This window comes from Dermacentor albipictus, chromosome 7 (assembly GCF_038994185.2).
Source record: "Dermacentor albipictus isolate Rhodes 1998 colony chromosome 7, USDA_Dalb.pri_finalv2, whole genome shotgun sequence".
NCBI lineage: Eukaryota > Metazoa > Arthropoda > Arachnida > Ixodida > Ixodidae > Dermacentor > Dermacentor albipictus.
Window position 1 is genome coordinate 48,056,510 of NC_091827.1, and position 24,091 is coordinate 48,080,600.

Sequence of the window (24,091 nt, forward strand, 5' to 3'; positions counted from 1 at the left end):
ATACAGAGTTACCTCCGCAGTGTATGCTACCGACTTACGACACATTTAGCTAAAGTGAAATTTCGTTGCAGTTGTAGACTCACCAGCAGCGCCCTCTCGGCGATCGGGAAGAGGACGAAGTTGCTGCACATCAGGCTCGAGACGAGCGGCAGGAAGACGGAGCGCAGCACCTTGGGCAGCACCTCGCGGTACGTGTTCTGGCTCCGAAGCTGCTCGCTCTCGGCCTTGCTCGACGAGACGCCATGGCCCTGAACCTGGCGCGGCGGTGCCACCACGTTAAAGCTAAGCTTGGCCTTAAAGTCCTTGGTGATGTTGCGAAGCCGCGCCGTGTTGAACGCCGTCATCACCAGCGGCGCCGTGTGCTGGATCTGGCCGTTGTACCACAGCACGGTCCTGTGCGAAGGGAGCGGACGCGGGAACCGGAGCGCCGTCATTAGCCAGCCAGCCAGCCAGACACACGCACGTACGCACGCACGCACACACGAACACACACACACACATACACACACACACGCAGAGAGAGAGAGCGAGACAGACAGACAGACAGACAGACAGACAGACAGACAGACAGACAGACAGACAGACAGACAGATAGATAGATAGATAGATAGATAGATAGATAGATAGATAGATAGATAGATAGATAGATAGATAGATAGATAGATAGATAGAGACAGACAGACAGACAGACAGACAGACAGACAGACAGACAGACAGACAGACAGATAGATAGATAGATAGATAGATAGATAGATAGATAGATAGATAGATAGATAGATAGATAGATAGATAGATAGATAGATAGATAGATAGAGACAGACAGACAGACAGACAGACAGACAGACAGGCAGAAGACAGACAGACAGACAGACAGACAGACAGACAGATAGATAGATAGATAGATAGATAGATAGATAGATAGATAGATAGATAGATAGATAGATAGATAGATAGATAGATAGATAGATAGACAGACAGACAGACAGACAGACAGACAGACAGACAGACAGACAGACAGACAGACAGACAGACAGATAGATAGATAGATAGATAGATAGATAGATAGATAGATAGATAGATAGATAGAGAGAGAGAGAGAGACACAGACAGACAGACAGACAGACAGACAGACAGACAGACAGACAGACAGAACAAACACGGACAGAGAGAGACCAAGCAAAATATAGTGAAATAATTAAAACGGACAGACGAGCAAGACGACGTCGTGCCTTTTGACAAGACAAAGCCATTATTTGAGAAACAAGCATGGCGGTGTCCGGGGGGTCTGCAGTTGTCGCTGTAAACGTGCTCATGGCCCACAGTTTATTTTTTCTCTTAAATTTCGCAATGCCGATGCCCTATTTCTTGACAATTCATTTCATTTTGCTTTTCGTTATTGTCATCGGCTGCGCTGCGCTGTCCATCCCGATGGTAGCGGTTACACAGTGGCGTCTGAGCCAATGACCAATGACGAAGGAAACAATGAATTTTCTTCTTTCTTTCTTTTTTCCAAAACCGAAACTCGCTACTCGTGTGTCTCTCCAAGGAGGCTGCTCGAAACCGGCGCCGCGGAACACACGGACCGCTGGCGTTCAACAGGCAACCCTGTCTGACCGCCGAAATAGGACACTCAAGTGTAGGGTGCACTGTATCTCCCTTTTGAACGTCGTTATGAGAAATGACAAAATAACTTCAGCGTACAAAATAAAAATAACAGCTAGAGTGATATCGCGAACAAACATCAGAAAGATCTCGGTAGCAATATTTTTTTAACCTGTTTGAGCCGTAACTTGCGCATGTAATGCGAACCTGTACAAAGGGTTGGCAGACCCCGCATATTCTGAAGTTTTGACCGGTTGTCCGGATGATCTCGTTTCGTTCTCGCAACGATGCCCGGATAACGGCTCTGGCCTCTGGGTCAAGGTCAACTGAAGGTCGCCGACAGCGGGAGCTAAAAGCATTTCACACTTAAAATATACGACGCCACATACCCGGTCGCCTTAGTCATCTGGTAGCCGAAGTGCAGGTTAAAAACGTAATTGAACAATTTGTCGCTGGCAATGTCCAGCAGGTAGGTGTTGATGTCCGTGGTCAGCGGCAGGTGCTCCACGGTGTACTGGATCGCGGGACGGAACATTGTCTCCAGGATCTCCTCGCGAAATTTCCGCTCCCAGGAGTCAGCTTGCGCGAAGCCCTGCGCGAAAAGATGGCGCATTTATTCATTCATAGGTGCATACATACATACATACATACATACATACATACATACATACATACATACATACATACATACATACATACATACATACATACATACATACATACATACATACATACATACATACATACATACATACATACATACATACATACATACATACATACATACAGTCGCGGACAGAATATTATGGACCATGAAACCTAAGAAAAAGCTGAATATCTCTGCCACCTCACAACGCAATCTGGTATTTGCATTTTGGACCTCGACTAGAATATGCTAACAACGTTGTCGTGGGCAGTTTTACTGGTTACTGCTACAGGCTGCTCGGAAATTGAACGTTTTCGGAGATCCCGTGGTCCATTTTATTCTGTCCGCGACTGTACATACATACATACATACATACATACATACATACATACATACATACATACATGCATACATGCATGCATGCATACATACATACATACATACATACATACATACATACATACATACATACATACATACATACATACATACATACATACATACATACATGCATGCATGCATGCATGCATACATACATACATACATACATACATACATACATACATACATACATACATACATACATACATATATACATACATACATACATACATACATACATACACGCACACATGCACAGTAAAGCCTCGATTTAACGAAACCAAAATCTCACGTATATCTTGAGTCAAATAAATGCCTTCGATTCCCCAGACGCGTATTCATAAGAGCAGAATGAGCAGAAAAAGCACGTAGCGACGAAGTTGACTCAACTTATACAAGCCCATTTATTGGGTAATAAACAATGGCCGAACAAGACGTGCTCAGCCACCGTCCGCAGGTACTGTTTCAGAAACCTATTTGCCCACTTTTTTGGCGTGCTCTGTACTCGAGGTCTTTATATTTAATATTTTTTCGGCGACGTAGTTTTAACAGCATACTGACGACCCTCTTAAAACATCCGTATCGTAAGGCACGTCAATTGGTGAAAATGTTTTTTCGTTCTCACGCATGCCCAATTTCGATATGCTTTTGGAACAAACAGTCAAAATATCTATGTCCCTAAAATATTGCCGTACTTATGTACTCGGTCGTGATTTCGGCCCACTTGATTGATTCATTGTTTCTCAGAACAACGCCTCAGTAAATGTTACGTGCCGTGCCTGAATGAGTAAAGAGCAAGGCGCAGTAGACCAGGACTAAATAAGAACCCAAACGACAGGACCGGCATGTCGGTGGTCCTGTCGTTTGTGTTCTTCTTCTGTGCTAATCGATTGCGCCTTGCTCTTTACTCATTCAAGCACGAACCAACTAGCCCAAGCAAGAGTTTTACTCTAACGAAGTGCCACAGGAATGAGCTTCTTGCCACAGTCACGGACGAGGGAGACGCACATTGCTCGAAAAATTGTTTCGGCAATTTTACGGCGAAGCTGTATACGGCTAGCCGATTCGTCCGTCCGCCGCCTGAACGCCGAAAACGCTTTCATACGTGGACCGATACCGAAGTTAAGTGCAATGCCGGGCCAAGTATGGACAGCTGGGCTAGTTGGTCATGATTAGCATTATGAAACATCGTTCCAGCGCACGACTGAACACGGACGAGGAGAGAAAGACAACACGAACACGCCGTTCGTGTTGTCTTTCTCTCCTCGTCCGTGTTCAATTGTGCGCTGGAACGATGTTTCATAATGCCGGGCCGACCCTCGGCGGAGGTGCAGTTCGCCATTAAGAGGAAGCGGTGCTCCATTCTAAATACATGTAGAAGGAGAATTCGCTTTTCTCGGCAACCACTGCACCAAATTCGACGAGGTTTGTCGCATTCAAAACAAAAACGTAAAATATAGTGCCTGACGGTTTCGAATTTTCGATTTAGGTCATATTTGTTTTATTAAAATTTGGCAAAAATCGAAAATTTTCGAGAAACGAAGCTATCAAGTTTACAACTTTAACTCAGCAATAAAAAATGATAACGCAATTCTGTGGATCGCATCTAATAGTAGGTCTAAAGCGGACAAAATTGATATGTTGCACATGAATCTGAAAACATTAGGTAATATGGAAATACAGCTTTCGCGGAACCTTCGCAAAAAACATAACGAAATCAAGAAACAAGAAAGGGCTGGCAGATGGAATGGCACACTGTGGTATAAAATTTTTTAAACAGGGTTGAAGTACCTCAGACAGGCTGGCCAACGTTTCGATAGGTGGACCTATCTTCGTCAAAGGCGGCCTCGTCATCCTCGGCGTGTTAGTTTTAAAGGGTTAGTGCAGTGACGTCACGTGCGGGTGTTGTCGCTGGCGGCTGGTTTTAAAGAGAGAGATTACAAGAGGGAACAGGCGCTGTCGTCCGACGTCTGTGAGCCTCATTCTCAAGACGAAGGGACAAGAGCGTGAGAGTGGGCACGCGGGGAGGAAAGAAAAGAAATAGAAGCAGAAAAAAAGGAAAAAAAAGGAGGGGGGAGCCAGGGCCGTACCAAGACACAACAAAGGGGGGGGGTGAAAGAAAAAGAAAGAGAAAAATGAAATCTTTAAGAAATACGGGGGCTTGGGAGCGTGTTGGGGATGCGAAAGGTTAGGAGGTATGCAGGGGGAGTCGTTGGCGGCATGTTTTTAAGGCATTAGAACGGCCGGTCAAGCAATAGGTCGAGTAATTTTGAGAGAGAGAGAGAGAGAGAAAATAATGTAGAGAAAGGCAGGGAGGTTAACCAGAGGTAGTTCCGGTTGGCTACCCTGCGCAGGGGGAAGGGTTAAGAGGGATAAAAAGAGAAACAGAGTAGAAGGGGGAGATAGAAAGAAGGGGAGACAAGCACGAACAAAGCGCGTACACTACAGAGCGGTAGGGGGCGGCATTCTTAGAGTCTGTCGTGAAGCCCCGTGGACCGCAAGAACCTTACTAGCGCGAGTAAGGCCTTCAACGCGGATGTTCTTTCGGAGCATTGGCCTAAAGCTTTTAGTTCTGAAAGTGGACGATTGTCCAACTGGTCCAGCACTCCGCACATCACTTGTCTCTCAGCACTGTATCGCGGGCAGGCACAGATAATGTGTGCGAGCGTCTCGTCGATGTTACATGTGTCGCACGTGGGGCTGTTGGCCATTCCTATGAGGAAAGCATAGGCGTTTGTAAAGGCAACGCCTAGCCACAGACGGTAGAGCATAGTCTGTTCACGTCGGGGTAATCCAGGCGGGAGGTGCATCCGTATGTCCGGAGACAACGAACGCAACCGACACATTGTGAAAACATTCGAGTCCCACAGGGGCAAAGTACACTCACGGGACATCAATCGCAACTGAGCGGCAGCGTCTGTTCGCGAGAGCGGAATGAAGACTCGTTGACCACTTTCATGTGCAGAACGGGCGGCTTCGTCGGCGTGGTCATTCCCGCTGATGTTACAATGTCCTGGAAGCCACTGAAAGATTATGTTGTGTCCCTTGTCATAGCTTTGGTGATATATGTGCCGAATTTCTGAGGCCAGTTGTTCATTGGGTCCGTGGCGCATTGGGCTTCTTATGCACTGAAGGGCTGCCTTGGAGTCACTAAAGACTGACCATTGTTGCGGTGGCTTCTGCTTAATGAAATCAAGTGCAGCACGGAGCGCCGCGAGTTCTGCACCCGTCGATGTGGTCACACATGAAGTTCTTAATTTGATTTCCTCAGATTGTGCCGGGAATATGACTGCAGCAGCAGAGCTGTTGAGTTTTACTGAACCGTCTGTGTATACATGTTGGCGGAATCTGTGCACGTTGTGAATGTGCTCCAAAGTTGCTTGTTTCAAAGCTTGCAATGGCGCTCCAGCTTTCTTTCTGATTCCTGGAATTGTCAGTTCAACTTGCGGCCGGTGCAGACACCACAATGGATCTGACAATCGTGTAGCGGGCGTAAATCTTGATGGCAAGTACGAGTAATTTTGAAATAGTTAAGGTGGCGACGAGGAGTCTGCGGTGCAATGTGTGGGGTGACTGAAAGGCAGCGGCATGGTCTTTCAAGGGGCACTGCCCCACGCGCTTAACGTAGGTGTCGTTACGGCGGCATCCAGAAGGCGATACTCTGGGTTGAGGCGCCGAAAAAGGCATATTGACTTCGGAATGTGTTGTCGAGGGGGTTTCAAAAAAAAAGACTAAAAAAGGGGGGCAGGGGGAAGGGGGGGGGCGAAATCGGTATAGCAAACAGGAGGGTGACGCGTGCAGAAGCGGGCGCGGGCAAGTGTACATGGAAGAAGGGGATCGTACAGTTGGTATAGACGTAAAATCCTGAAAGAGTACATTAAATTGAGTAGTAGGCAGGAAATTTTTTTTAGAGCGCAGCTCTTTGGCGTCCGTTCCTGGGTTTCGCGTCGTCGTCGGCCTCGTAACCAGCTCGCCGACGAATCTGCTCCGCCGCCGCGCATGCGCGCTGTCGGCTCTCCGGGCGAGGGAGGATGATGGAAGGGAGGAGGAGAGACTGTGGAGGAGGGCTGGCTACACAAATGGCTCTTTGGCGTCCGTTCCTGGGTTTCGCGTCGTCGTCGGCGTTGTCGTCGGCCTCGTAACCAGCTCCGCCCCCCTTTCATCCCCCCACCGTTAGCAGCGACCGACTGATACCGCTTTCGTGAGTCCGCTACCGCACTCACGAAAGACGTCGTGCACTTCCTGCAACTCGCATTAACCGTCCATCGATCCACACCGATGTTAGTAGTGGGGGACTTTAATGTTGACATAAAGACAAACAGCAATTTCCTAACACTTATGCGGGAGAACATCCCGTTCCTCTAGCTCGTAACGCGTCCCACGGCTGTGACAACCTCGCGAGGCACTTGTATAGATCTCGTCTTTGAGAATCAAGCATTGGTGTACCAAGTCGAACATATATCAGTCTATTTCTCCGACCACAAAGCTTCCTTCATGACTGTCAAGAACTGTTAGTGGAGTCTTTGTTAAAGGAATACGTGTGAAAAATAAAAAAAAATTCTGTGATAGCGCATACATGTGTTGCTCGATTTCTTTGCCTCAATCTATCGAAAAGGTGAAACAGCTTATTTGCTGCGCTCAAATTTCGCATTAGGAAGTAACGTAATCGTCGGTAATTTTTCTTTTTCCTCTTTTTTTTCTCCGAAATGAAAGAGTAGGTGAGGTTAAGAATTAAAGTTGGCTGGTGGCCTAATGTGTTTTGTGTATTGGTTGATGATATGAGAGTTTCAGATTTAAGTTACAGCTTTTAAAGATTCTAAGTTGCCGCGTGCCAAATTAATTCCTGTCGGGTGTAGGCAATTAAACTTGTGTATGAGGTATGATTCCGTGTACTTCCTTTCGCGAGGGGAACGGAAATTTGTTTGTAGTATATAGAGCCTTGCTTTGTCAAACGTATGTCCATGTTCATTAAAGTGGCTGGCTACTGCTTTGGGTAAATTGTGTTTTGTGTCCGCGCGGTGACCATTGAGTGTTGTATTGATTTGTTGTCCGGTCTCACCTACGTATTGTTTGCTACAAGCGGCGCATTCTAGACAGTAGACTACATTGCTTGATGTGCAGGTGAAAGCCGAAGTTACCTTGTGTGTGTAATTCGACGCTGTACTTTTTACTGTAGTAGTGGATTGAATGTGTTTGCATGTAGAGCACCTGGGGCGACCACAGGGATTGGTTCCCAACTTCTTCTTTTATGCGAAGCATATTACGAGGGCTCAACCCAGCTCCTCAGGCGCGGCGGTGACCATGAAATCACGCGACACCGTGACGTCACGACAGAGGAGAAGTGGCTTTGGCTCAACTCTTGCAAGACGGGCTGGGTGGGAATCGAACCAGGGTCTCCGGAGTGTGGGACGGAGACGCTACCACTGAGCCACGAGTACAACGCTTCAAAGCGGTACAAAAGCGCCTCTAGTGAATGCGGTGTTGCCTTAGAAACGCGCTGTTTCTAAGGCGTGGGTCTCTTGCTCAGGCGCACATTTCGTTGCCGCGCCGAATGCTGCTTTGCTCGACGCTCACCGCGTCCAATGCGGGACGCGTAGTCGCTGCCCTGTAGCCCATTGTCTTACACCCCTTGGCGGGTCGACGGGAACGCTGTCGCGTTCCACTCTTGAAGGCGAAGAAGTAATGCATGAGTTGTTTCTTCGTCTAGCCGAACCAAATATAGCCAAGCAACAGCAGTTCGCCAGGCTAAACAGTGGTTCAACAACTAAAATAAAGGCTAGTATGCTTCGCATCCTGGGCTTAACCTTACCTAAGCCACAGCCATTTTTTCTGTAGTTTGGCGTGCACAAGAACATCTTTAAAATTAGTGTTGCGTCTGTAGGCCACTCTGGGAGGGTCGGGAAAAATCTTCTTAAGTTTCTGGTTGCTGGTGAGAATCGGGTAGTACTTACTTAGGATGTTGTTCACGTTTGGGAGTGCGTTTGAGAATTTAGTAGTAAGAAGAGGCGTTGTTGTTCTTGTGATCTTCGGGCGGGGCTTGAGGACCTCGGCTCGATCAAGTTTGGTTGCAGCGATGTAAGCTGTTTGAAGGTCACTGTTTGGGTGGTTCCTGTTTGATAGCGTTTCTTTAAGGTGATCGAGTCTATCTATGTAGTCTTGGTTTTCAACGCAAATGCGACGTAGTCGTGTGGCTTGGCCTTTAAAGATGCCTTGTTTGCAATGTCTGGGATGGTGGCTGGTATATTCTAGGTACTGTTGTTTGTCGAAAGGTTTCCTATACAGCGTTGTCTTTAGTTCACCATTGTCAATGTATCTTGTTGTGTCCAGAAAGTTTATGCGCTCAGTTGAGGATTCTGATGTGAATTTTATTGTTGGGTGAACAGAATTTAGAAAGGATACATATTTATCTAGACTGTCTTGGCCATGTCCCCAGATTATGAGTATGTCGTCTATGTATCGTAGGTAATGTCATTCCGGCAGCTCAGATTTGAAATGATATGACTTATCATTTCAAATCTGAGCTGCCGAAATGACATTGTTATTAAGGAAGCAGATAAGGGTGGAAGTATAGTTATTTGGCCAATAGAAAAATACAAGCACGAGGCTTACAGACAACTAAACAACCCAGAACATTACCGCAAACTAGATAACGATCCGACATTGTCCTATACAGTGACAATTACCAACAGGCTGAAATCACTTTTGGCTGATGAATTGATAACACCATCAGAATACAAATTTCTTAAACCAAGCAACAAAACTGCCGGACGTTTTTACCTCCTTCCGAAAATTCATAAAATTCCATCCGCTGAACTATACACTGCTGTTATCCCAGGCCGTCCGATAGTATCAAACAACAACACCCCGACAGAGAGCATCTCCACATTCCTTAACCACTACCTTGGTAACTTGCCGAAAACACTTCCGTCATTTGTACAAGATACGCCCCACCTGCTGAGAATTATAGAAGACATTAATACTAAAGGCACACTACCCCACAACACAATTCTCGCAACACTAGACGTCACGGCGCTGTACACCAACATTCCAATCCCTGATGGTTTATCTTCGATAAAACAAACGCTGTCTAAACACAGTGCACAACACTCTACTGAAGTTTACCTGTCTCTCCTTGAATTAGTTCTCACACATAACTACTTCGAATTTGAAGAGAGTTACTACCTACAGATACATGGTACAAGCATGGGTACGCCTTTTGCACCAACCTACGCGAACATATTTATGGGGATTCTAGAAACAGATTTCCTATCGCGCTGCACTACCAAGCCCCACACATACCTACGATACATAGACGACATACTCATAATCTGGGGACATGGCCAAGACAGTCTAGATAAATATGTATCCTTTCTAAATTCTGTTCACCCAACAATAAAATTCACATCAGAATCCTCAACTGAGCGCATAAACTTTCTGGACACAACAATATACATTGACAATGGTGAACTAAAGACAACGCTGTATAGGAAACCTTTCGACAAACAACAGTACCTAGAATATACCAGCCACCATCCCAGACATTGCAAACAAGGCATCTTTAAAGGCCAAGCCACACGACTACGTCGCATTTGCGTTGAAAGCCAAGACTACATAGATAGACTCGATCACCTTAAAGAAACGCTATCAAACAGGAACCACCCAAACAGTGACCTTCAAACAGCTTACATCGCTGCAACCAAACTTGATCGAGCCGAGGTCCTCAAGCCCCGCCCGAAGATCACAAGAACAACAACGCCTCTTCTTACTACTAAATTCTCAAACGCACTCCCAAACGTGAATAACATCCTAAGTAAGTACTACCCGATTCTCACCAGCAACCAGAAACTTAAGAAGATTTTTCCCGACCCTCCCAGAGTGGCCTACAGACGCAACACTAATTTTAAAGATGTTCTTGTGCACGCCAAACTACAGAAAAAGAAGAAGTTGGGAACCAATCCCTGTAGTCGCCCCAGGTGCTCTACATGCAAACACATTCAATCCACTACTACAGTAAAAAGTACAGCGTCGAATTACACACACAAGGTAACTTCGGCTTTCACCTGCACATCAAGCAATGTAGTCTACTGTCTAGAATGCGCCGCTTGTAGCAAACAATACGTAGGTGAGACCGGACAACAAATCAATACAACACTCAATGGTCACCGCGCGGACACAAAACACAATTTACCCAAAGCAGTAGCCAGCCACTTTAATGAACATGGACATACGTTTGACAAAGCAAGGCTCTATATACTACAAACAAATTTCCGTTCCCCTCGCGAAAGGAAGTACACGGAATCATACCTCATACACAAGTTTAATTGCCTACACCCGACAGGAATTAATTTGGCACGCGGCAACTTAGAATCTTTAAAAGCTGTAACTTAAATCTGAAACTCTCATATCATCAACCAATACACAAAACACATTAGGCCACCAGCCAACTTTAATTCTTAACCTCACCTACTCTTTCATTTCGGAGAAAAAAAAGAGGAAAAAGAAAAAAAAATTTCCTGCCTACTACTCAATTTAATGTACTCTTTCAGGATTTTACGTCTATACCAACTGTACGATCGCCTTCTTCCATGTACACTTGCCCGCGCCCGCTTCTGCACGCGTCACCCTCCTGTTTGCTATACCGATTTCGCCCCCCCCTTCCCCCTGCCCCCCTTTTTTAGTCTTTTTTTTTGAAACCCCCTCGACAACACATTCCGAAGTCAATATGCCTTTTTCGGCGCCTCAACCCAGAGTATCGCCTTCTGGATGCCGCCGTAACGACACCTACGTTAAGCGCGTGGGGCAGTGCCCCTTGAAAGACCATGCCGCTGCCTTTCAGTCACCCCACACATTGCACCGCAGACTCCTCGTCGCCACCTTAACTATTTCAAAATTACTCGACCTATTGCTTGACCGGCCGTTCTAATGCCTCAAAAACATGCTGCCAACGACTCCCCCTGCATACCTCCTAACCTTTCGCATCCCCAACACGCTCCCAAGCCCCCGTATTTCTTAAAGATTTCATTTTTCTCTTTCTTTTTCTTTCACCCCCCCCTTTTGTTGTGTCTTGGTACGGCCCTGGCTCCCCCCTCCTTTTTTTCCTTTTTTTCCCTTTTTTCTGCTTCTATTTCTTTTTTTTCCTCCCCGCGTGCCCAATCTGACGCTCTTGTCCCTTCGTCTTGAGAATGAGGGTCACAGACGTCGGACGACAGCGCCTGTTCCCTCTTGTAATCTCTCTCTTTAAAACCAGCCGCCAGCGACAACACCCGCACGTGACGTCACTGCACTAACCCTTTAAAACTAACACGCCGAGGATGACGAGGCCGCCTTTGACGAAGATAGGTCCACCTATCGAAACGTTGGCCAGCCTGCTTGAGGTACTTCAACCCTGTTTAAAAAATTTTATACCATAACGAAATCACGTAACATATAAAATGACAAACCGAATTTTTTCGCTTTCAATGATCTAATGGATGCCGTTTACACAACCGCTATATCTATTTTGATGCAGAGCTATGAATTTGTAAACTTCGTGCTTCTATTTTTTTCAGACTTTCGCATTTTTGAATACTCTTTTAACAAAATCCTAGACCTAAATCGAAATTCCGCTTTCAATAGTGACTAGAGTTTAAGTTATTCTCTCAAATGCAATAAATTGCATTTAAACCTGTCCTGGGCTTCTCTCAGAAAAAACATTTTTGCCTTTCACATGTATTTGAATAGGCCGAGTCGGAGTTCGGCTCGAGCTGAAGCTTCGCTGGTCAACCTTCTTCACAGAATGGAATGGCACTGAATTTTCTTGTGTTCCTGTCAATGTTATTTTCTTTCTGTGTATTATTATATGTACGCCATTTTGTTTTCAATATTGTAATTTGTTTAGCTTTTTCGTCTTTCTTTTTTTTATTTTTCTGATGCTGTGTAATGAGTAGTGCTCAATGGTGATGTCGTCAGTAGCCGGGCGCTGTCCCCCAAGCTACTGTGGCTTCGACAGGCCAGTTCTTGTACTTTCAAAAGCCGAAAGACAAGCTTCTGCTTCTATTATTATTATTATTGTTGTTATTGTTGTTGTTGTTGTTGGTGGTGGTGGGCACATTAATAAATACCTTTGATTGCTTGATTATTATTACTATCATAATTATTATTGCACTACTACTACTACTGTCTTCCTGTAAGCTTGTATTGTTCCGATTGAATTCACGTTCATTGGTGGAAAATAATTGGCCAGGGAACGCCTCAAAGGAGACCTATCGTGTTCAAGATGACCGGCAAATAATGTGTTTATTTATTTATTATTATTATTCCCAGAGCATCGTCGGCAATAAAGTATGTTTATGTAGGTGGGCGGTTATGCCGATTTGATGTGGATGGTTTCCCTCTTACGAAGCTATTCGGATATTTACGCATACCGCTATCAATTATCTACACGTATAGCACGCAGTTTGTCTAAATGTCTACCCACCTATATATCAATCTTAGACTCCCTCTCACATTTGCGAGCGCATGACACCCGGGAAACTGCACTTGAGCATCTATCTATCTATCTATCTAATCTGTCTAATCTATCTATCTATCTATCTATCTATCTATCTATCTATCTATCTATCTATCTATCTATCTATCTGTCCGTCTAATCTATCCATCTATCTATCTATCTATCTATCTATCTATCTATCTATCTATCTATCTATCTATCTATCTATCTATCTATCTATCTATCTATCTATCTATCTATCTATCTATGTATTCGTCCGTCTAATCCATCGAATCGAATCCGATCCAGTCCCGCTCACGTGCGCGATGCCGATGACGTCCGGGAAGGTGTACTTGAGCGTGTCGCCCCCGTGCGCGACGTCGCGCGTGCTGCCGTGCAGGCCCCAGATCTCGAGCAGGAACATCACGGTGAGCAGGCACTGGGGCAGCACCCAGCTGAAGAGCGGCATGCGCTTCTCGCGCCACGCGTGGATGGCGCGCTTCACGAACACGGCCCGGGTGCGCGCCCACAGGGAGGCCGGCGAGGACCTCACGGTCGCCATGGTCTTCACGAGGCGCGCTGTAGAAGGAAAGGGGGGAGGGGGGGAGGGGGGAGACGGTATTATTGAGCTCCTGAAGAAGCGGCGAGCCGCCGAAATGCCGAATGGCACGACATCTAATTGCTTGACCTACTTGTACTCATCGCTCGGTTAATCGATTGATTCACCCGCTCCACCTATTGACTGACTGATTGGATTGTTCGATTCAATGCCTGGAGGATAGACAGACAGGCTTGTTCGATTAAATGACTGTATTAACGCGACAGCGTTAAGGGGCTCGTGTCGCAAAAAACCAGGTGTCGTGGGCGTCGGTGTCGGCGTCCGCGGCGTTGGCCGTGAGCGATAAATCCCAGAAGGCACTTCATAAATAAAAACATCTTGCGAGATGGGCGGGTGGGAATCGAACCAGGGTCTCCGGAGTGTGAGACGGAGACGCTACCACTCAGCCACGAGTCCGTTTCTTCAAAACGGGACAAAATCACCTCTAGTGAATGCAGTGTTGCCTTAGAAACGTGCAGTAGAAAGTTATACTGCGGTGTATATCAGTAATTATGACCACGTAACTTACAGAAGTCGCAGTTTCACGAGTAGCAAAGTACGTTTCCGCTAAATTTCTTCTGCGCTCTGCGCACACGCAGAGCCATCTTGCGGCAAAAACAGAAGACCCCCTCCTCGGAATGTACCGCGCTGCCCGGACACGTGGCGCGCCACTCGCCCCATGATCGCTTCCGCCTTCATGGCGCGTCGGGGCCCGGCTATCTGTGCCGATCGCGACGTTTGGCTGGCGTAGCGCGTTTGAGTAGGTGGTGCGTACGGGGTGCGATAACGCTATCGCGTTCCACTCTTGAAGGCGAAGCTTAAGCGTCCTCCAATTTTTTAAAGTTCCTAAAGCAACAACGGGAAGATAGATGCCGCGGCTGTATAACTGACGGTGTGATTTACTAACATTGTGGGCGTTCTTGAGTGCTTCATTAAAATTTATATTCTGAAGTGTTACGTGCCGAAACCACGATACGGTTATGAGGCACGCCGTAGTGGGGGACTTCAGATTAATGATGAAAACCTGGGATTCTTTAACGTGCACCCTATGCACGACACACGGGCGTTTCTGCATTTCGCTCCCACCGAAATGTGGCCGTCGTGGCCGGGATGTGACCACATGCCCTCGGGCTTAGCACAAACTACGCTACCACGGCGAGTACTGACTCATTTAGTGTTTGGATTCAGCAGTTAATTGTGTTAAACGCCCTAAAGCAACACGGGGGCTATGTGATGCACACCGTAGTCATATAACTGAGTTAACATAACTGACCAATTATGGACCGATTGGTTAACCGATTGAGTGATATATTCGCCCACTGATTGCGATAGATACGCTTAATGTCCAGAAGCAGCACGAGCATCTATCGTTGTAGACGTTGTACTTGCATAACGAACTGACTGGTTGACTAATTCAGTGATGTAGTTACTGATTAATTGAATGACTGGGTTTAACGTCCCGAAACGACACAGGGGCCAGCACGAGAGGCGCCGTAACGGCGAGCTGTGCGAATTATGAAATTCATGGGGTAAAAGAAGAACAATCGCAAGGGCTCCCAAGTTAAGCTACAATACTATCGCGGTCTGTACATCCGAGCTGAATTCTTGCGTTACGCCGTACTAACGATACTATGCGCACATGTTCGAGCACATAAGTGGCTCCATGCATCCTGCAAGCCGACACTGTCCCGTGTAAGATCTACACGTTCGGGAGGCACGTGTTGGCGGGCGCACGGATATTTTTATGTCGAAAAAGTCCATATAAAATGTAGAACGCGCACTGCAAGTGCAGGAAACTAAGTAAGTGCTATAGAGCAAGCCCTTTAGTTGCGCCGCTGAAATTCCCAGCGCCCAAGCCCCGAGCACCGTGTCAAAAAGTGCACAAATCCTCGTCCCTTTGATATCACAACGAAAATCTATTAGGTTCACATATCGTCGCTATGATCACTATTTTTCACCCCCTCGTGCCGTATCTTCTTTGAACCTAACCCCTTTACCCATACGCCGTCACATTGAGTCATTGAAGTTTCTGCATGGCATCGTCAATTTTTCTTATCGTGTCTCACATAGCATATATATTCCTTCAGGCATTCCTCGGTCAAGTAGGAGTCACCATATTCTTAATACTAAGCCTTACTTTGCTCGATCTAATAAATTTAAATACAGCTTTTTCCTACGTACTATTGAATTCTGGAACTTAATTCCCGGAACAATTAGGTCACTGCCATTAAACGATTTCCTGTTAAAAGTTAACCACACCTGATTTTATGCATTTTCTTGTTGTTACAGTGTATTTACTCATTGTCGTTTTGTACTGATTCTCAGTGTTGCTGCTATTTGGAGTTTCATTTGTGTCATCTGCCTTATTTCTTGTGAATGTTTAATGTTATTGTTTACTTGGTTTTTTGTATGACTTTTTTTGGTCTAACCCACTCCTGCGATAGCTCCATATAGGGGCTGCAGTATGTACAAATAAATAAATAAATAAATATTTATCGTAAAGGCTGGTACAATAATGGTCCTCCGACATCCCCTGCAAGCCCTCTGTCCCGCAGTAACCACCCGCGACGCGTATTTCGTGCCTATTTTTGACGACACCTGGGACAGGTGCGGGCGAGTCCATTTCGCAAAGGCGCCACGACTGTAGTCATGTAGTCGCGCCCCAAATGAGAATACCACAGTGACCTTTCACTCGGTAGGTGTGCGACGACGGTCAGCGCCGCTGCGCGAGGAATGCGTCGTAAACATGTGATATGTGGTTCCTATGTTAGCACAGTGCATGCCCCCTTCTGCTGTTCCGGATCTCATCGAAAATTACGAAGGGGAAAAGAATTGCGTCGTTCCTTTTTTCGTCACATTCACTACAGCTCAGCTCGGCTCTTCAACTCACACCGTTGTCAATTTCATATATGTATATATCCCCGACCGGAGTCCTAACCTATATGGTTCTGAAAGGCGGAAGACAGCCAATCCCGAGAAGCAGCTCAAGCCAGCGCAGTGTGGAATGGAACGAAAAAATGGCGAGCGTTAACATATTTAAGGGACCCTACAAAGGCAAACATTAAGTCCACGTTGACTGTTGAAATGCAATCCCAGAACCATCGCCGCGCTTTGAATGACTTGGTTCCAGAGGGCATTGCGACTGAAGGGGGCCGCCTATCTCTAGCTCACTTCAAATCGCACCGCCAAAGGCGAGGTGGTGTGATGCTGTACACGCCATCACCGCTCTTTTACTGCCGTCACCCGCCGTGGTTGCTCAGTGGCTATGGTGTTGGGCTGCTGAACACGAGGTCGCGGGATCGAATCCCCGCCACGGCGGCCGCATTTCGATGGGGGCGAAAACACCCGTGTACTTAAATTTAGGTGCACGTTAAAGAACCCCAGGTGGTCAAAATTTCCGGAGTCCTCCACTGCGGCGTGCGTCATAATCAGAAAGTGGTTTTGGAACGTAAAACACCATAATTTAACTTTTCTTTTACCTGCCGTCGCAGTGAAAGCTTCCTACTTCCAAACAGAGGCACCCCGCAAGGGTCGGTCATTTCCCCGCTACTCTTTAACGTAGCTATGATCAAGCTACCCCCACTACTCGAGACCATACCAGATCTGCGTCACGCGATGTATGCTGATGACATCACGCTCTGGACCGGAGCTACGAACGTTGGAAGGCAAGAAAGTAGCTTACAAGAAGCCGTCGACACCATCGAAAGCTATCTCCGAAACTGCGGCCTCCGCTGCGCCCCAGAGAAGTCTGAACACCTCATCCTGAAAGCAAGAACGAGAGGCCGACCACCCAACTACGAAGAGCCTGACCCCAGCATCACACTCAACGGGACAACAATCCCGGAAGTCGACACTATGCGAATACTTGGACTCCACATCCACAAAGACGGATCGGGAGCTGCCAGCCTACCGAGACTAGAACGCACCCTTTCGCAACTAATGCACCTCGTCAAACGGATCTCAAGCCAAAAAAGCGGGCTCAAGGAGCAAGACACTCTAATAATAATACAGGCGCTCCTCACCAGCCGCATCACATACGGAACGCCGTACCTGGCTTTAAAGAACGCTGAAATAGAAAAGCTGAACATCATCATAAGGAAGGCAATCAAAGTCGCCCTGGGACTACCCGCCATGGCCTCTATATTACGTCTCCTTAAGATGGGCGTCCACAACACGTGGCAAGAGCTCGCCGAAGCGCACAAGAACAGCCAGCTGGAACGACTCAAGCTCACGCCCACAGGGAGATCAGTACTCCGACACCTAAACTACAGCGAGACGTATGTCGCAGACACGGACAAGAAAGAACGAATACCACCGGACGTTCGAGAGTGCATTTGCATCGCACGTGTCCCGCGTAACATGCATCCCATATATCACAAGAGTAGAAGACAGGCTAGAGCCAACGCCATCAAACGAAGTTTCAGGCATGACCCGAGTGCCCGCTACACCGACGCGGCCAAGTATCCGCATCGAAACGCGTACGCTCTGAGCGTCGTAGACTCCCAAGGCTCCGAGCTAGCATCGGCAACCATCAAGGCACGCAACCCGGAAACGGCTGAAGAAGCGGCAATCGCTCTCGCCACCACCACATGCACAGAGGCAGCGGTTATATTCACCGACTCTCAGGCCGCCTGCAGAAACTTCTTGAGGGGCCGCATCTCGGCCGATGCACTCAAGATACTAAAAAGACGAAGCACTCCGCTCCCGTACACCTGCGTAACGTGGGTACCCGGACACGAGGGCCTAGAGGGGAACGAAGCGGCCCACGCCGCTGCACGCGAGCACGTCAGCCGGGCTCCCCTCTCCCCACGCGCTCTCGGACCCGTGACAGAAGAGGCGGAGGCCGTATCCACCAACTATTCGGCCATATTGCAACATTACAGGCTCGAGCGTCGAGTGTACCCTCCACCGCGCCCTAAACTCGACAGAGAAGAAAGCCTAATCCTTAGACGCCTGCAAAGTAATACGTACACGCACGGAACGATAATGCATCACCTCTACCCGACGCTCCACGGCTACCTCTGCCCACTTTGAAACGTACCCGACACTCTGGCACACTTGCTCCTGGAATGCTCGTGGCAGGAAGGCAGCGAAATGCAACCAGAAACGCACGCAAAACGAGCAATAGAAGGAAACGACCTATTCAAAACGTGGGAGGGCAAGCTAACCCTCGGGGACCTGGAAGACCAGCGACAACTCGTCGCCAGGGCCAAGAGGGCAGTCGAAGCCAGAGGGTTCCTGGACTAAGGAGCCCTCCCTGCTTAGGGTGATACCCGGCCTCGCTCGGGACACTGTTTCGTTTAATAAACGTTTCTCTCTCTCTCTCTCTCTCTCTGCCGTCGGTGAGTCAAACAACGCCAGAGAGCTGGCGCTATACTATTCTTTACGTAAAAACGCTAAAATGCTAAAACGCTGCAGCGGTTGCGTAGAGGTAGAAGACCCGCCTCGCGTGCAAGAGGTCCGTGGTTCGAATCCCGGTGCCGCGCAATTTCCCACCGGATTAAAAAAAAAGAAAAAAAAACCGCGTGTCGATAAATTTGCATAAACAGGTCTGGAGTGTGTCCTGATCCCGGGGACCAGAACCGGTAACGCACTCCCTCACCAGAGCAGGATTGGCCACCCTGGTGCAGTACTTGGCCGCAACCTCCTATATGAACACCACAATCAAACCCCGGCCCTCAGTCCCCAGCAGCTGCGGAGCAACTGACCACGGCGGCGGTCAGACCTGCGACGCAGCAGAGGGTGCTAAGAATCCCTGGCTCCGGACAGGCCCGCCATTAGAACATAAACCTGGCAAAGTTTAACGCTAGAACGTTATCTAGTTTGGCGAGTCTAGCAGTGCTATTGGAGGAATTAGAGGGCAGTAAATGGGATATAATAGGGCTCAGCGAAGTTAGGAGGCCAAAAGAAGCATGTACAGTGCTAAAAAGCGGGCACGTCCTGTGCTACCGGGGCTTAGCGGAGAGGCGGGAACTAGGATTCCTGATTAATAAGAATATAGCTGGTAACATACAGGAATTCTATAGCATTAACGAGAGGGTGGCAGATCTTGTTGTGAAACTTAATAAGAGGTAAAAAATGAAGGTGGTACAGGTCTACGCCGCTACATCCAGTCATGATGACCAGGAAGTCGAAAGCTTCTATGAAGACGTGGAATCGGCAATGGGTAAAGTCAAAACAAAATACAGTATGCTGATGGGCGACTTCAATGCCAAGGTAGGCAAGAAGCAGGCTGGAGACAGGGCAGTGGGGGAATATGGCATAGGCACTAGGAATAGCAGGGGAGAATTATTAGTAGAGTTTGCGGAACAGAATAATATGCGCATAATGAATACCTTCTTCCGCAAGCGGGATAGCCGAAAGTGGACATGGAGGAGCCCGAACGGCGAGACTAGAAATGAAATAGACCTCATACTCTGCGCTAACCCTGGCATCATACAAGATGTGGACGTGCTCAGCAAGGTGCGCTGCAGTGACCATAGGATGGTAAGAACTCGAATTAGCCTGGACCTGAGGAGGGAACGGAAGAAACTGGTACATAAGAAGCCGATGAATGAGTTAGCGGTAAGAGGGAAAATAGAGGAATTCCAGATCAAGCTACAGAACAGGTATTCGGCTTTAAGTCAGGAAGAGGACCTTAGTGTTGAAGCAATGAACGACAATCTTGTGGGCATCATTAAGGAGTGTGCAATAGAAGTCGGTGGTAACTCCGTTAGACAGGATACCAGTAAGCTATCGCAGGAGACGAAAGATCTGATCAAGAAACGCCAATGTATGAAAGCCTCTAACCTTACAGCTAGAATAGAACTTGCAGAACTTTCGAAGTTAATCAACAAGGGTAAGACAGCTGACATAAGGAAGTATAATATGGATAGAATTGACCATGCTCTCAAGAGCGGAGGAAGCCTAAAAGCAGTGAAGAAAAAACTAGGAATTGGCAAGAATCAGATCTATTCATTAAGAGACAAAGCCGGCAATATCATTACCAATATGGATGAGATAGTTGAAGTGGCTGAGGAGTTCTATAGAGATTTATACAGTACCAGTGGCACCCACGACGATAATGGAAGAGACAATAGTCTAGAGAGATTCGAAATCCCACAGGTAACACCGGAAGAAGTAAAGAAAGCCTTGGGAGCTATGCAAAGGGGGAAGGCAGCTGGGGAGGATCAGGTAACAGCAGATTTGTTGAAGGATGGTGGACAGATTGTTCTAGAGAAACTGGCCACCCGGTATACGCAATGCCTCATGACTTCGAGCGCACCGGAATCTTGGAAAAACGCTAACATAATCCTAATCCATAAGAAAGGGGACGTCAAAGACTTGAAAAATTATACACCGATCAGCTTACTGTCCGTTGCCTACAAAGTATTTACTAAGGTAATTGCAAATAGAATCAGGAACACCTTAGACTTCCGTCAACCAAAGGACCAGGCAGGATTCCGTAAAGGCTACTCAACAATAGACCATATTCACACTATCAATCAGGTGATAGAAAAATGTGCGGAATATAACCAACCTTTATATATAGCTTTCATTGATTACGAGAAAGCGTTCGATTCAGTCGAAACCTCAGCAGTCATGGAGGCATTGCGGAATCAGGGTGTAGACGAGCCGTATGTAAAAATACTGAAAGATATATATAGCAGTTCCGCAGCCACCGTAGTCCTCCATAAAGAAAGCAACAAAATCCCAATAAAGAAAGGCGTCATACAGGGAGATACGATCTCTCCAATGCTATTCACAGCGTGTTTACAGGAGGTATTCAGAGACCTGGATTGGGAAGAATTGGGGATAAGAGTTAATGGAGAATACCTTAGTAACTTGCGATTCGCTGATGATATTGTCTTGCTTAGTAACTCAGGGGACCAGCTGCAATACATGCTCACTGACCTGGAGAGGCAAAGCCGAAGGGTGGGTCTAAAAATTAATTTGCAGAAAATTAAAGTAATGTTTAACAATCTTGGAAGCGAACAGCAGTTTAAGATAGGTAGTGAGGCACTGGAAGTGGTAAGGGAATACGTATACTTATTACAGGTAGTGACTGCGGATCCGGATCATGAGACTGGAATAATCAGAAGAATTAGAATGGGCTGGGTTGCGTTTGGCAGGCATTCTCAGATCATGAACAGCAGGTTGTCATTATCCCTCAAGAGAAAAGTTTATAACAGCTGTGTCTTACCAGTACTCACGTACGGGGCATAAACCTGGAGGCTTACGCAAAGGGTTCTACTGAAATTGAGGACGACGCAACGAGCTATGGAAAGCAGAATGATAGGTGTAATATTGCTACGGGGTAGTATTCCCAATGACAAAGAGCCGCGCAGGAAGAAGACGAAGACGACGATTGGAAGCTAGCGCGGGCTGTTGCCTCTTGGTCAACTGCGGCGTATTGCCTTGTAAATATACTTGTAAATAGCTTTGCGTCGGTGTCTTCCTACGTAACATATTTGGTGGAGGTGGACGTTCCCTGTACCTCGTCACGGAGCTTCGCAGTGGACGGTACGTCGAGCCTACCTTCATGGCTCCCGGCGACGCCAACCCGACTCCACCGGCTCCGACACCTGCTGCCCCTTCGACGACCTACATCACCCTCTCCGCTCCCCGTGATCCTGGCGTATTCTCGGCAAACGATGGGGAAGACGTCGAGGACTGGATCAGCCTTTACGAACACATCAGCCGCAATAACCGGTGGGACCCAACTATCATGCTCGCCAACGGCGTCTTTTACCTCGGCGGCACACCTCGAGTTTGGTATCGGACGCACGAAGATGAGCTGATCAGTTGGGATTCGCTTAAGCAAAAGCTTCGAGACTTGTTCGGCAACCCCTACGGTCACCAACTTGCCGCGCAGAAGGCGCTTTCCGGTCGTGTGCAGACGTCAACGGAGCCCTACGTCACGTACATTCAGGACGTCTTGGCTCTATGCCGCAAAGTTGACGCACACATGACTGAGTCCGACAAGGTCTCCCACATCCTCAAAGGCATTGCCGATGACGCCTTCAACTTGCTCGTATTTAACAACGTCGCGACGGTGGATGCAGTTATAAAAGAGTGCCGCCGCCTGGAATTCGCTAAAAGCCGACGTATCGACCAACAGTTTGCCCGTCTGCCCGACACCCCAGCGACATCTTCCTGTGCCGACGCTCCACGTCCCAACAACACTGGCGATGTTACCAGGATTGTCCGGCGTGAGATCGAGGCCGCCTATCCGGCTGCGTTCGACTCCAGCCCATCCAATGCACCTGCACTCACTGTTTCCCTGATCCAGGCAGTTGTCCGCCAGGAGTTCGCCAACATGGGTATTCACACCATCTGCTCGGCCCATCGGCCTGATCCCCACCCGGCATCTTCGATTCCACCCCGTCCCGCACCTTCTTACCCACCACGTTTCCGCAACCCCTCTGAATGGCGCACTGCAGACGACAAGCCAATTTGTTTTCACTGCCATCGAATTGGGCACATTTCTCGGCACTGCCGCAGTCGCTGGAGTTCCCTGAACCAGTCTACATATACTGCCTACTCTCGCCCCCCAGGTGGCCTTTCTCGTCCCTATGCAGCCCGCTAAGATAATGCCGCCACCGATTCTCCTGCGCCGAACCGCCCCTATTCTCGTTCGCCTTCGCCCCTACGACGACAATCTCGATCTCCCCAGCCCCGTCGTTCCTATCCGCCGACTCCCTTCGGACGCCGCTCCCAGCCGGAAAACTAGACGATGCAGCGCCTCGAGGTGACGCTGCATTGCTCCCTACGCCGCCAAAGCCTCTCCTGACGTTGCCCACTCATCTGAACCTTCTTGACGTGCAAGTCGACGGTGTTCCTGTATCAGCTCTCATAGACACTGGGGCGCATTTGTCGGTAATGAGCGCGGATCTTCGTAACCGGCTGAGGAAAATAATCACGCCCGCCACGACGCCTGTTGTCCGTGTCGCCGATGGCGGAACAGCCCCCGTAATTGGTATGTGTGCCGCCCGCGTCTCCTTCGCCGATCGCTCCACTACCGTGCTATTCACAGTCATCGCTCACTGTCCCCACGACATCATCCTCGGCCTCGACTTCCTCTCCGCACATTCTGCTCTCATCGATTGCTCCGCCAGTACTCTCCGCCTCGACCTGCCTGTTCTGGACCCCGCTGAAGAACACCTTCCTCGCCTCAGTTCCGTCGACTTCGTTCGCTTGCCACCTTCGGCACTGACTTACGTTGACTTCGTGTCATCCCCGCCAGTGCCCGACGGTCACTACATCGCGGCTCCTATGCAAGACGTCCTCCTTACACACGGGATCACACTACCTCATACTATTTTATCTATTACGGCGAATTGCGTCTGCCTGCCAGTGGTCAATTTTGCCTTGACGACACAAGTGCTGCCACGCGGGATGTCTCTGGCCCAACTTT

General features: G+C 47.9%; 1 protein-coding gene across 2 annotated transcripts in view; it reads right to left on the reverse strand.

Moving 5' to 3' along the window:
- Positions 1 to 24,091, reverse strand: part of LOC139047974 (phospholipid-transporting ATPase ABCA3-like) — a 201,193-nt gene that overhangs the window by 40,664 nt on the left and 136,438 nt on the right. For both annotated transcript variants that reach the window (XM_070522211.1, XM_070522210.1), the window contains exons 15-17: positions 13,417 to 13,676; positions 1,992 to 2,194; positions 84 to 393 (exon numbers count right to left, since the gene is read on the reverse strand). In XM_070522211.1, coding sequence (XP_070378312.1) covers positions 84 to 393; positions 1,992 to 2,194; positions 13,417 to 13,676 — 773 coding nt within the window. The remainder of the gene's footprint in view (positions 1 to 83; positions 394 to 1,991; positions 2,195 to 13,416; positions 13,677 to 24,091) is intronic.